Genomic DNA, 13,369 nt, shown 5'->3' with positions numbered 1-13,369 from the left:
TGGAATGTGTTTGCAGGATTAAGAATCAAGAGCTTATTGAATATTTTGTTGATTAGTGCCTGAGCCACTTTCACTCTTAGCCTGATTTCAGCTGTGATAAACGAATGTTGAGTTCACTCCAGCTCAATGGGAAGAAATTAATTTAGCAATTTATTTCATTAAGCGTGGAGTTCAGTTCAGCACTGAGTCACTGAGCCTGCAGCCACCTTGGTCTTATGACTTGTATTTCTGTAGCTTTCTGACGGTCCCATAGCTCCTATCTTTGTTTTTTTACGACAGTCACTTCAATGGACAATGCACAAACCAAAACAGCATGGCCTACATATGCCAGAATGTAATTGCTAAAAGTTGCTTACTCTGCTGTGTTAAGGGAGTTAAGTGGCAGGACAAATGTTTGGATTTATGTTGTGCAGTCATGCTAAAAGCCCTGAGGTACATTACACAACAGTCGCTAATCAAATGTACCCATATATTTCTCACTTCAACAAAATTCTAACTGGCTTCTAAATCTATTTGTGCTATTTAGACATGTTAATTAAAAAGTATTTGCTCCAAGGTTCACATCCGTTTCCATGAGGACAGGGGTAAATTAGATTTTGCGCTTCAGTTCCGCTACGTTCAGTAAAATGCCTGTACTGTCCTCTGGAAGGAAGTTCAATTTGTAGCCAGAAGTAACAGATATAAACAAACAACAGTATGCATGATCAATCTGACATCCTCTCAGCAGCCCTCAAATCCGAAATAATAAAACATTTCCAATATGAAGAGCAGAGGTGGGTAGTAACACGCTACATTTACTCCGTTACTTTTACTTGAGTAATTTTTTTCCAAAAAGTTACTCATATGAGTAATTTAAATGTCTGACACTTTTTACTTTTACTTGAGTACATTTGTGAGCAAATAACACTACTCTTACTCTACTACATTGGCCAAACGTGGACTCGCTACTTGTTGCATGCATCTTTCTGCCTCAGCCAAGTGAAGCAGCGGAAGAATACTTCCCACTGGGGAGCTGTCACCACCTGACAATGTTCCACCAATCAAACTAGACCACAGGCTCCGTATGACCAATTAAACGTACCCATGCTGCAACTTGCATGCACACACAAACTGTTCGCAACAGAAGACCTTCTTTCGACAAGAACAGATGCAGAAACAGTGGTGATAAACTAGGGTTGGGCGATTAATCACGATTAATTGTGGCATTTAGCTGATAACGATTAATTTGACAATTAATTGATGACAATTGCACTTACATGTTTTTGACTCTAAATCGCCACATTGTTCTAAAATGATACCGACAAATCATCAGTCAAGTTAACTACTTCATTCTAACAGGTTAAGCTGGTAAGTAGTGATTAGGCACCAACCAGCCATGTTTGAAATATGGGTTAACAGATGCACAATGCACAAACTGCTTCAAAATAATAATGCAGCAAACATTTAAAGTAACTTTGTCCTTCAAACGTTCTTATCTTAAGGTCACAAAGCAGTGTATATCAACATTAAAATGAAACAGGACACATAAGTTCAGAAAAGTCACATCAGTGATTATTTCAAGTTAAAAGAATGTGTGCAAATCAACCTGCATTACGTTCGTCCAGCCCTTAGTTTGATCGTAAGGAGCACAATGACTAAACGTATCACAGATTCTCGACTGAGTAGAATTCTTTCCAACGTCTGCTGGAGGAGACTTCGCTGTTGTAATGTTTTCCTATCTTGCTGTGGAATCCTTAAATAAAGATCAGAGGCAGCTTCTCCAGTTCATTCTTTTAACTAGAAAAGGGCATTTCCTGAAGAAAATGCAAGTTTGATTGCTGCAGCTGAAGCATTGCTTTGAATGCTTATGTGAAGGATTGCTCTAAATTGCAGGAGAATCTGCAACTCCAGCAATTCAGATCTTTGTATGCCTCTGTGTGTCAGCCTATCACCATGGTAACAGCAGAGGAGACCTCAAAAACCACTCCAACTTTAAGAGCCTGGCGTGCAGAAACCATTCGGAATTAGAAAATACTAAATATAAGTTTGATAGAGCAGCATCTAATGACCGTTTTAAGACTGTAATGGAGTCTGTAGCTGGAAATATGTAGGAGGAGATACATTTGGCAGATGACCCTCGTTGAAGGGCTCTCTCATAGACTCCCATGTTAAAAATGACACAGAAATTGCTTAATATTTGAAAAACTATAATTTTTTGAAAGCCATATTTTCTAACTCGCCACCATCTCCACATCTTTGACATCATAGACATAAAAATTATACTGTGTTGTAGAGCAACTTCTTCTGATCATGGTGTCCATATTTTTTGTCTGAAGGCTTCGGTTTGGACAAAACCAGAAGTTCTTTAGAGGGTGTTTTTACATTGGAAATGCATTAGGAGGTGAACAGTGAGAGCTGATACAGTTGATAAACATTCAGGTTGTCATGGGTACAGGCAGGCAGGCAGGGCTGTTTCCATGGTGACAGGCTGACACACAAGAAGCTTACAAAGCAGCCATATTTGTAGTCTTTATCAGATTATAAGCATTATATCTGTCTTATATATCATCCTTCAGCTGTATACTACTTTTCCACAGTCAAATCACACAGCCTGTGCTTCTTTTTGATTATGGTATTATTCTAGCCTCAGACCTTTCATATGGTATATTCACAGGCTATTCTTTAATGTCAGTGACTTTATACTGTTCTTGTCTTCAGCTGTTTCTTTTTCATATCTTCATAATATTACAACATTTTCTACTTTTCAAAATAAGAGCTTCATCTTTCTAAATTCTTAACCGTGTTTCAGCAAATTAAATTCAGGTTGCAGATTCTCCATCAATTCAGAGCAATCCTTCACTTTAGCATTCAAAGCAATGCTTCAGCTGCAGCAATCAAACTTGCATTTTCTTCAGGAAATGCCCTTTTCTAGTTTATTTTACTTTTGTCTGATTACCATAAATCAATACAAGGAATAAGTATGATGTTACTCCCACATTTACTCAGTACTTTTTTACTCTTACTTGAGTAAATATTTGGAGGTCTACTTTTTACTTTTACTTGAGTAAAATTATTTTAAAGTAACTATACTCTTACTTGAGTAAAAAATTTGGCTACTCTACCCACCTTTTTATTGAAGAGTTCAGCAAGTTGACTTGAGGGGATGTTACATCAGAGGGTGTAAAAAATTAGTACAGAACAAAGAATAATATACACTGCAAAATGTATGATCAGTATTATGTTTACAACAGGCCACATAAGATTTTATAGTAATTAAACTAAAGGTGTTACTAATGATCCATGAGATCAATGTGAGTGATTTATTTTGTATATTTGCACTTCTACCAAATTAGATATCATCCAGCACTTCTAAATATAAGATAAGATAAGATAAAACTTTATTAATCCCGAAGGAAATTCTTGTGCCAGAGGTATCAAGTTACATTAAATATGATGTGGGAGGAAAATGCATTGCAATCTTTAGCCATGTGAAACTCATTTTTAGGTGTTAGAATGATATCAATCCATGTTCAGGGTAACTGACAAGGCGACAAAAAGCACCACAAATAGTTGAACGACCCGTATGTACAGTATACTTTACAGTTTACTTCGCTGCCACCTACAGGCAGTAACAGCTAACTGCTAAATGTAGTAATCACATGGTACCAAAAGAGGTCTAATAGAAGCAAACGCGATTTTACCACAAAAACACGCATGCTGCCTTTACGTGCGATTAAAAAAATAAACACAAAACATGGATGTGTTAGTCTAGCTAAAATGATATATTATGGTTAGCTGTTGTATTTTGTTAGCTAACTTTTCCAAGTTAAAGATATACCTGCTAAATCGCCATAATGCACATGTTGCGTTCAGTGGTTGTATCAAAATGTAGTTAAAGAGATGAACCCATTCTTTCGTGTATGGTAGCAGAAGAGAGAAACGCTATTTTAAAAGATTTTGAGCTTTTAAAATAGCGTATACATATAGCTATTTTACAGTTATGGTTAAAAATTTTCAGGTATATCAAAAGGCACTGATTAAGTTGTATTTGTTAATTATATCAATCAGACATTGAACCTCACGAGGATTTGTAGATCACGTGACAGCAGCAGTGCGTCGCAGCCTTTGCGCAGACGCAGAACTGCTACCTTGATCAGCTGACTGTGAGATGCTCTGCTGAAGGACCTCTGAAACGTAAACCTGCTATTATCTGCGCTATGTATGGGAAGCTGCGACTATTTCATTGAAATAAGCCGTGTGGATCAAACGCTGAAGCCGTTAAATTCATCGGTAAGTATAGAAATGCACCGATTATCGATGTCGTGACGGCGTGAGGCAGCTGTGATAAACAAGCTGCAAGCTAACACTGAATTTAACCATATGTGAACCAGGAATATTATGCTGCCTGTCACTGTTTATTAATTTGTTGTGTTTGTTTTTTTGCACTATACAGTAATCCACAAATAAAAGAACAGCCCTGCAGTGTTCCTGGTGTTCTATTTAGCTGTCTCTTAGCATAGCAAGAAACTGATCATATGACTGTCAATCAGCAGTCTGTGATGTAATCAGTCACTCCTGTGTAGTTCAGTGCCCATAGTGTAACCACTGGGAAATATGAGGAAGTACATGAATCAGAACCAGAAAGGGAAGAAAGAGCTTCATGATATGGCTTTGACTTATGTAGAAGTAACGCTTGTGTCTCTCTTACAGTGCATCAACTACATTGAAAAAGTACTAAGAGAGATCTCAGACATAACACAAAACAAAGTATCAAAACAGTGCTTTTATTAACATTTTACTCATGCATTAACATGTAAGCTATATCAATGTTCAGTTATAATATAGCAATGTTTTTTGTAGAATCGTTGATTTAAAAATAGCAGGATGACACTGTTTCTGTATAATCAAATCATGCTTAACAAATCAAAAATACTTTAATAGTCCATGAGGAATTGTTAAGGAATAACAGAGGCAGACACATTATGTTGTTCTTTGAAGAAGTATTACTTTAACTTGTCATGAAAAAAACTCAATTCATTAACTTCCCTGTACTCGTCTGTCAGTGACTTGCTGACACCTGAGGCCGGTGGACAAACTTCCTGCCAGCAGCCATGACAGAATTCTGGTTGATCTCTGCTCCGGGGGATAAGACATGCCAGCAGACTTGGGACAAGATGATGGTGGCCACTACACGCACCAACAATCTCTCCGCTAACAACAAGTTTAACATCCCTGACCTCAAGGTTAAACACAAACAGCAGTCTGACAGCCATAACAGGGAATGCATTGTTGGACACTCAATTTTAACATTTCCTGTCTCTAGGTTGGAACACTAGATGTATTAGTGGGACTGTCGGATGAATTGGCTAAACTGGACACTTTTGTGGAAAGGTAAATATTGTGATCATAAAGAAAGAATGTCACATTTACTGGTTTGGCTAACTACAGTGTTTGTTTCTCGTGCATTGGGGTTCAGTGTTGTGAAGAAGGTTGCTCAGTACATGGCAGACGTTCTTGAAGACAGCAGAGACAAAGTTCAGGAGAACTTATTGGCCAATGGAGGTAATCAATGTTAATAGCATCAGACCTTTTCATCAGACATTTTAATATACATAGCCAATAGTAGTGGAGATGATTAAAGTTGATGACTGATCTGATTTGTGCTTGCTGCAGTTGACCTGGTCACCTACATCACCAGATTTCAGTGGGATATGGCTAAATATCCAATCAAACAGTCACTGAAAAACATCTCTGAGATTATCTCCAAGGTTTGTTGTGTGTTTTTTTTAATTTGTAAATATTGTTATAAAGACTGTAAGTCATTGATTTTTTTTACCAATGAAGTATTATTACTACTCTGTTTCTAGCAAGCCACTCAGATAGACAATGACCTGAAGGCCAGAGCTTCAGCGTACAACAATCTGAAGGGAAACCTGCAGAATCTGGAGAGGAAGAACGCGTGAGTAATCGTGAAGAAGTGTTGCACTTCCTGTATGTTTTAACTTGTCCTCTTTGTCAAAATGAAAAAATGTATACGCTATTTTATATATGTATGCAATGTCTGTTTTCTGTTCTGAAGATGAGGGTCTGATCTGTGTGAAACTGTCTTCCTTAAGGGGGAGCTTATTAACCAGGAGTCTGGCTGACATAGTGAAGAAAGAAGACTTTGTGCTGGACTCAGAGTATCTGATTACAATGCTGGTTGTTGTCCCAAAGTAAGTACCTCTGCATTATTATTTCCAGCATGATAATTAAAATACAGAATCTCATTTCCTTTTCTCCTCCATCAGGACAAGTTACGCTGACTGGCAAAAGACATATGAAACACTGGCAGAAATGGTTGTGCCACGGTCCACTAAGTAAGTCCCCACTAAATGACAACATTCAGGTATTTTTATGAGAAAGAAAGGAAAACAATTTTTCCTTATTTTTCTGCTCATGTGTCCTCTTCGGTGCTTGACGTTAAAATTGGAAAAATTTCATGGTTGACCTGTCGAAGGCAAATGACTCATATTAGAATAAAAAACATCATGTGGTTGACTTGTAGAAAGCAATTGACCTTTTGTCGATGTGGCCAGGTGATTTGTGAGGTTGTGATGTTCTAGCTTTGGGAATGACAAAGCTCAGTGTGATGTGGTAACCTAGCAACCTATTTCCGGAGCAGATGTGGAGCACTTGCTGCTGATCTGACCTTGAATCAGGAAGCATCATGTGATCCTCAACGGAAACAGACTTAAACATATTTTTAAAATGAGTATTTTTAATCTCAAGAACCATAGTTTGCTTCTAGATTTCTGCGTTTTTTTCAATGCACATTTTTCTGAAAGTTGCACATTGAATCTCATGCGACTGTGTGGCTGAGAATTTATTTGCATTCAAGGGATGCCATGTATTTGAGCAGCCTGTTCGAATTCAAGGGTAAATATGTTGCTATAAAGGAGCATCTGGTGGTTCCAAGTGTTTCCGAAGACTTCAGTTCAGTGTAGACATTGACAGTATTCAAAGACCAGTTGCACACTGTCTTGGCAATGCTGAACTATAAGAGGATTGGTGGGAATCAGACACTATAAAATAGAATTCGCTCCCTCACTGGCTGACTATAAGCTGCTCCATGAAAGAGATTTGTTTACAGTCAAGACAGAAGTAGATGTAAAAAACTTGCTTTGCAAGGATATGTGAATCTAATGTTTTTCTGAATGTAAAATGTGTGTAACCTTTTGTGTGTATCCAGCTGTTGATCTGTCATTTTGTGTCCTCCTCTCCAGGCTGCTGTTTGAAGACAACGACAGTGGTCTCTTCAGTGTTACCCTCTTCAGGAAGGCTGTTGATGACTTCAAGCACAAGGCCAGAGAAAATAAGTAAATTATTCCACTTCTGTTTCTTTGTGAGCACAAGCTGTGCAGCTGTTGTAGCGCACTTTTAACCGTCTTTTACATTTTTAGCCATTTAACATGTTTTGAATTATTATTATTCTCTGTGCTTCCTGTGAATCATATTTTTGTATATCTGCTACAGGTATAAAAATAGTACTAATGAGAGCTTACTGAAGTACATTGCTGTTGTATAATGGGACCCAATTGTGTTGCCTCTTGACAGTCTCTCAAATTAGCATGACAGTGAGACCTCACTGTGTGCGTATGTTATATTTAACACATTTCAGGATGTGTTTGGGTGTGTAGCATGTGCTTGAGTACGCTCTTGCACATCTGACAGTTGATTGCCTGCTCTCTGCTGTGTGTCCTGACCCAGGTTTACAGTGCGTGATTTCCAGTACAATGAGGAGGAGATGAAGGCAGACAAAGAAGAGATGACACGTTTGTCCACTGACAAGAAGAAACAGTTTGTATGTCTGATATTTGATCCCTAAACACTATTACGGAGCATGTAGAGTAGTAGTGGAGTAGGATGATGAGGGAACTTACTGTACAGAAGGTGTGTGTTTTGAGGTCAGTGGAGATGGAATTTTTGTTTTATATCATGTGTAAAGCACGCCGAGGATTTTCTTAAATGATGTCTAGTGATCCTTTCAGTAAATCTGTTGCTGTGTTAAAAACTAAAGATGCAGATGCATGCACCCATGTTGTCACATATTGATGATGCACCTGTCAATCTAGGGGCCTTTGGTACGGTGGCTGAAGGTGAATTTCAGTGAGGCCTTCATCGCATGGATTCACATAAAAGCTCTGCGTGTGTTTGTGGAGTCTGTATTGAGGTGAGACTCAGACCAAACTTCACATGATTTCTTTAATGTGTTTTTGTCTTCTACTCCTGACCTTTGTTTATGGCTCTCCTGTGGTTCATAGATATGGGCTGCCAGTGAACTTCCAGGCCATGCTGCTTCAGCCCAACAAGAAGAACATGAAGAAGCTGAGGGAGGTGCTGTATGACCTGTACAAACATCTGGACAGCAGTGCTGCAATCATCGATGTGAGTCTCATTGACACTCATTTAGTGGCAAAGAGTTGGCACCATCGCCGACTAAAACATCATCATTCAATTCATGCCACTGTAACTGAACATTATGGGTGTCATAAAACAGTTGCAGTGGATTACATTAGGGTAGAGGTCTACATAATAAAGTGTGTAATATGTTATTTAAGTGCACTTTCAGTTAAAAGTCAATTTTTTAATCCTATTAAAATGTCCTGATGATGTTTTATGTTATATGATAATAATATTTGAAAATACAAATAAAATAATAATGGCACACATCACATTACATTATGAAGAGTATCGTGCATGAGAGAGCAATCCTCATGTGATCTCATGTGATCACCTCACATGTAAAGCTGAACTCCCATACTGTTGGTTGGAGCTTCAGTGAAGTAAGTAAATTAAATTACCAATAAATTCCACAGTAAATCGGATGAAGCGGAGAAAAAAAAAACATCAAAATAAGAATGCTGTATATATATATATACCCCTGTTTTCTGCCTGCAGGCATCCATGGACATTCCAGGACTGAACCTGAGCCAGCAGGAGTACTACCCATATGTTTACTACAAGATTGACTGCAACCTTCTGGACTTCAAAGTCTAGATACATTGCCATCAACTTCATTATTATGTGTAGTAGTGTTTTGGTGTGACAAGTTCACATTCACAAGCTTTAATTTATTTCCGCTGGCATCCTGTTTTCTGTCCTTGTTTGTGTGTGTGTGTCTTTTCCCCCCACTGTATGATCCAGATACATTCCTGAGCCACACTGAAGAGGTTGTTGGGAATCAGAAGGTGACTGTCAGACTGTGAGATCAGATTTGGGAGGTACACGGGTCTCCGATCATAGCTTTTGAATTTGGGCCTTCTTTTTTTGTCGTTTCCTGTTACTGTACAGTTCACCCCCATCCAAATGATTCCTTTATCATATCAAATGATGTGTAAAATACCCCCCCCAATCCTACTTTATTTAAAGTAACATAAAAGGTATATATGCGAGTGGAAGTGGGGAGAAAAATAAATGTATGTTAAATATGGTATTTATTTTAAGCTTCTGAAATCAGTGGATATGTTTTTATTTGCTCATTTTTTGAAGGTGATGTGGTTTTAGCTCCATGTTTGGAATGCCTGTTTACAAGTTAGATGTTGACCAATCATTTCTCTCCTTGAAGTTATAATCCTGTGAAACACTGAAAGTGGTCATTTTTTCTGTACAAAGAAGCAATATGTTTGCTGATTGTATGCTCCTGTGATTTCTGTATGATACGGAGTTTGAGAAAAATAATAATAATAGGTATATGTGCAAATACTGTATTGTCAGTATACATGACAAATGAACCACGTACTTAAAATAAATGTGGAAATAAACATGTGAAATCTGTGTGAAACACACATGGCTGTGGATTTTTATTTATTTTTTTATTTAGTTTAGCTGCAGCCACAACAACACAGCAACTGCTTACAGTCTACAGCATCCTTGGTAAGTGTGTATTAGCTGCACATTTAAGAGTTATCTGTCATTTTTTGGCACCAATTGCATTTTGTAAATAAAATACTTTGCCTAATTGTGAAAACTTAAAACAAATATTGTTATTAATAAACAAATGATACATAGGGATACATATTTTATTTTATTTATCTGAATTTATGCCAATTATGTTGGCATAATATCATGTATTATTAGGTTTGGGAAGACCAATGACTGTATTATTGCACATTTCTGCACATAAAAATGTTGCTCTCAAACTGGCAACCCAACTCTGAGTAATGGGTTAATGGGTTCTTACTGATTATTCAGTAACTATTTATAAATGTGTGTTGCTGTAAATACTTTATTAAAAAGTTTTGTAGACTTTTGTGACATTAAATCAAAGAGCAGGACGTATGTTTTTTAAAACATACGTGCTTTAGATTGGTGCATGTTTACATGATGATGATGATGATGGTGATGATGATGCTGGCAGTAGCAGGAGTCGCTTTCCCTCTCAGCCAATCAGCGGTCCGTCTGCATGCAGCTACAGCTCCCTCCTCTGTGGATGACGCAGTTGGCTCCGGTGTGTGTTCCTGCTGGTCAGCTGCTGTCTGCGAGCTGCACCAGCTGCAGCTCTGAGTGGTGATGGACGCGGAAACACGGATGGAGCTGCAGTAGAAACCTCGGGAAAGATGCTGCGGGTGGTTTAAGATAACCCGAGGCGTTTTATTTTATTTTATTTTATTTTATTTTATTTTTGTGGTCCGTGTCAGCCTCAGCTACACCTGCCGTGGATGATTTTCTCGATGGGTTGTGGAGGGAGTCGGGCGGACGCGATAATCGAGCCGAGGTACCACGAAAGCTGGACCAGAGAAACAGAATCGACGTGGCTCACGAACACGGACGTAGAGACCCCTCTGCCAGTGGCTAACAGTAAGAATCTCCATCATGCTTTTTGTCTGTTTTAAAGAGCACACGTCACATTACATTACAGCCTGGCGGTGTCCTGCAAAAAAAACACAACTATCTCTCCCCATATCTGACTACTACATGTTTGACAAACTAGTTTTTGTGATGCATCAGTAACTGTTTTCTTATAAGGTAAATCTCTGGAGCCAAATATGAAGGAGAAAAGGATGGTGAACACAGGCACTCAGTGTGGGAAGCAGGCCCTCTCCAACAGTGGCTCCAACCACCAGAGGAGAGCCAGGCACTCCTTGAGTGATGTAGGTGTCACTGGTAGCAGGTACTGGCATGTCTGACTCCTAAATAACAAAGAAACAGCCTCTGTGGAGTGTCAGGAGTTGAGTCTGCAGCATGACACAGCCCTTATTCCACTCACAGTGCTCCTCTTCTGTCTGGATGCTTTTGCATATTCTGGAATTTGAAAGTAAATTTGCCATAATATGTAACATTAAAACAAAACAATGCATATAGTCAAGGTTGTTGTACATGTGTATGGAGCTGAGACGGCTTGACAGTAACTTGCAGCCTGGCTGACAGCCATTGGGACTGACAGAGCTCAATGCATTGTTATGGAAGAAGACATCTGCAAATGTGTCCCTATAGGATAACCTGAAAGTCCTTGTTTTCCTGATTGACACTAAATGAGGTGATTGATAAGTTTGCATCTTTCTCCTCCACACACTTAGTCCAGCACATAGAGGAGCGTATGAATCCCTTTTTAATAGAGGTCCATCAGAATGCTGGGAACAAAGCTCCTTTATCTGTGAGAAAAGTAGTATGACATCATCACTGAGCACTCCTCTTCTGAAGCTGAGTCTTCTTGTTTCCTCCTGTAGCTGTCTGTTGTAGGCCTCCATTTCTTTGGAAAATAGAAGTCATCAGAAAATGTCTTACATTCTGTACAAATCTTACATTCTTCTTCCAACAGCCGACCCCTCGTGACTCAAAAAGAAGAGCGTCAAAGGATGCCGGTGCTCTGTCTAAGGATGGGCAGCCCGTCAGCGTCAACAGTAGTGGAGATCCTGAACCTGGAAACGCGTGTGATGAAAGATGAAGGAAAGCCCAGGCTCTTGTGTAGAGGAAGACAGTCGGAGCAGCAAGCAGTAACCAGAACAAGAGACGGTGATTTGCAGATGTGTGTGGGTGATGTTTGCTCGTGACTTTGGAGAATCCTGGCCGCTGATCGCAGTGATTTACAACATAAAGCGCCTGCATACGTCTCCATCCAAAGACATCTGGATGCTGCATCTTTGTTGTGCCATCGCAAATGCATGTGTGACAAAGAGAGTGGCTGACAAACGGTGTTCACACTCTCCACCATGCTTTTTTTCCTCATGCTTATGGTGCCAGTCAGGGAATGGTTCACTGTGTTCAGCCAATATTAAAAAAAAAGTCCCATATGCACATGATAATCACAATCTGCACATAAGATGTGTTCTGTGTGGGGCCTTCCTAAAGAGTTTGCTTCAGTTCTTTGTGCAAATATACTCCTTTTGTTGTGAATGGAAAACAATAATATGGGAACCAATACTGATGCTGTTTAACCTCAGTCAATGCTGTAAGTGATTTTCATTTAAGACAACCTGAAGTGCTGTTTAAACATTGAGATTTGGGAGGAAGCGTGAAGGCTAAAGACTGTCTTTTCCAGCCTTTGCAAGATAAAGAAACAAACACACCCGCATGTGCCTACAACTCATCTAGATCCAAACTGCTCCTGTGTTGACTTTGAAAGTTTGTTTTTTTAATCTTTGTTCAGTTATTATGTATATTCTCTTTTCATTTATATTATGTTTAGTTGTTGTGTTGTGTTGTAACAAGCCATTTTTGCAGCTTTACTCTGATCTGCATGTGTAAATCAGTCATTCAGTATTGGTATTTCACTTCAAAAACAAGCCATTTAAAAATAAAGCTCTCCAGCGTACTGTACATGCCTACACACTCAGGAGGTAATTCAGAATGGGGCATCAGGAAAAAAAACTGAGCTGTGACCAGCAGGTGGAGCTGTTTACAAGCTGACGTCTGACAAACTGAAAATGACTTTAAAAAAAACTCAACAAATACAGACTGTTCAACTGGCGGTAGTGCAAGTGAAGGACAATCTATTGATCATATCCTGACCAATGTCCCTGACTTAAGATTGTACTTGTGATTGCTTATCAAGAGTTTTTTTTCAAGATTCTCTGATGGTGAAATTTGTTCTGGCCACGCCACATTTGTAATGGAAAACAACCTGGATTTACCACATTTTTTTCTTCTTTCTTCATTAAAGTTGTTGCAGGCTTCTTAAGTTGTGAAACAGAGATAAATGTGATATGTACCACAGTCATTTCTTATTAGCTGCAGACAAAGGCCACAACACATTCAACATCAGTCATCTCCATTACATCAGTTGATCAGAAAATTTCAGAAAAATAGACTTTTATTTTTAAGTATCAGAAAATGTAAAATAAATAAAACATTAAAGTAAAGAACAAGTTCTTCAAAAATAATATAACAGAGTAAAAATGTGTTTTTTTTA

The 13,369-nt window shown here is 38.6% G+C and overlaps 2 protein-coding genes across 3 annotated transcripts; both read left to right on the top strand.

Moving 5' to 3' along the window:
* The first annotated feature begins 4,084 nt into the window (after positions 1-4,084).
* On the top strand, positions 4,085-9,802 carry atp6v1c1b (ATPase H+ transporting V1 subunit C1b). Its single transcript, XM_028400801.1, has 13 exons — positions 4,085-4,269; positions 5,043-5,222; positions 5,303-5,370; positions 5,456-5,541; positions 5,653-5,747; positions 5,847-5,938; positions 6,096-6,194; positions 6,270-6,338; positions 7,245-7,337; positions 7,729-7,822; positions 8,094-8,191; positions 8,283-8,406; positions 8,920-9,802. The coding sequence occupies exons 2-13, from the start codon at positions 5,091-5,093 to the stop codon at positions 9,016-9,018; spliced, it is 1,149 nt and encodes a 382-aa protein (XP_028256602.1). The 5' UTR covers positions 4,085-4,269; positions 5,043-5,090; the 3' UTR covers positions 9,019-9,802.
* A 711-nt stretch (positions 9,803-10,513) lies between these two features.
* On the top strand, positions 10,514-12,610 carry LOC114432164 (brain and acute leukemia cytoplasmic protein). Of its 2 annotated transcripts, none has more exons than XM_028400002.1 (3): positions 10,514-10,818; positions 10,987-11,131; positions 11,780-12,610. In XM_028400002.1, the coding sequence occupies exons 1-3, from the start codon at positions 10,680-10,682 to the stop codon at positions 12,009-12,011; spliced, it is 516 nt and encodes a 171-aa protein (XP_028255803.1). In that variant the 5' UTR covers positions 10,514-10,679; the 3' UTR covers positions 12,012-12,610. The 2 variants fall into 2 exon arrangements, with proteins under 2 accessions (XP_028255803.1, XP_028255804.1); XM_028400003.1 differs by having other exon boundaries at positions 10,987-11,111; positions 11,780-12,025.
* Positions 12,611-13,369: the final 759 nt, after the last annotated feature.

The sequence above is a fragment of the Parambassis ranga genome, chromosome 2 (genome assembly GCF_900634625.1).
Source record: "Parambassis ranga chromosome 2, fParRan2.1, whole genome shotgun sequence".
Taxonomy (NCBI): domain Eukaryota; kingdom Metazoa; phylum Chordata; class Actinopteri; family Ambassidae; genus Parambassis; species Parambassis ranga.
This window is presented reverse-complemented; position numbering and strand designations above follow the sequence as displayed.

What these genes read in the sequence shown, in the direction of transcription:
- LOC114432164 (XM_028400002.1), top strand. Translation starts at nt 10,680, where the DNA reads ATGATTTTCTCGATGGGTTGTGGAGGGAGTCGGGCGGACGCGATAATC. An exon ending in CCCTCTGCCAGTGGCTAACA is followed by an intron (nt 10,819 to 10,986) that starts GTAAGAATCTCC and finishes TTTTCTTATAAG; the next exon opens with GTAAATCTCTGGAGCCAAAT. An exon ending in GTAGGTGTCACTGGTAGCAG is followed by an intron (nt 11,132 to 11,779) that starts GTACTGGCATGT and finishes TTCTTCCAACAG; the next exon opens with CCGACCCCTCGTGACTCAAA.
- atp6v1c1b (XM_028400801.1), top strand. Translation starts at nt 5,091, where the DNA reads ATGACAGAATTCTGGTTGATCTCTGCTCCGGGGGATAAGACATGCCAG. An exon ending in CTGGACACTTTTGTGGAAAG is followed by an intron (nt 5,371 to 5,455) that starts GTAAATATTGTG and finishes ATTGGGGTTCAG; the next exon opens with TGTTGTGAAGAAGGTTGCTC. An exon ending in GTTGTGCCACGGTCCACTAA is followed by an intron (nt 6,339 to 7,244) that starts GTAAGTCCCCAC and finishes CCTCCTCTCCAG; the next exon opens with GCTGCTGTTTGAAGACAACG.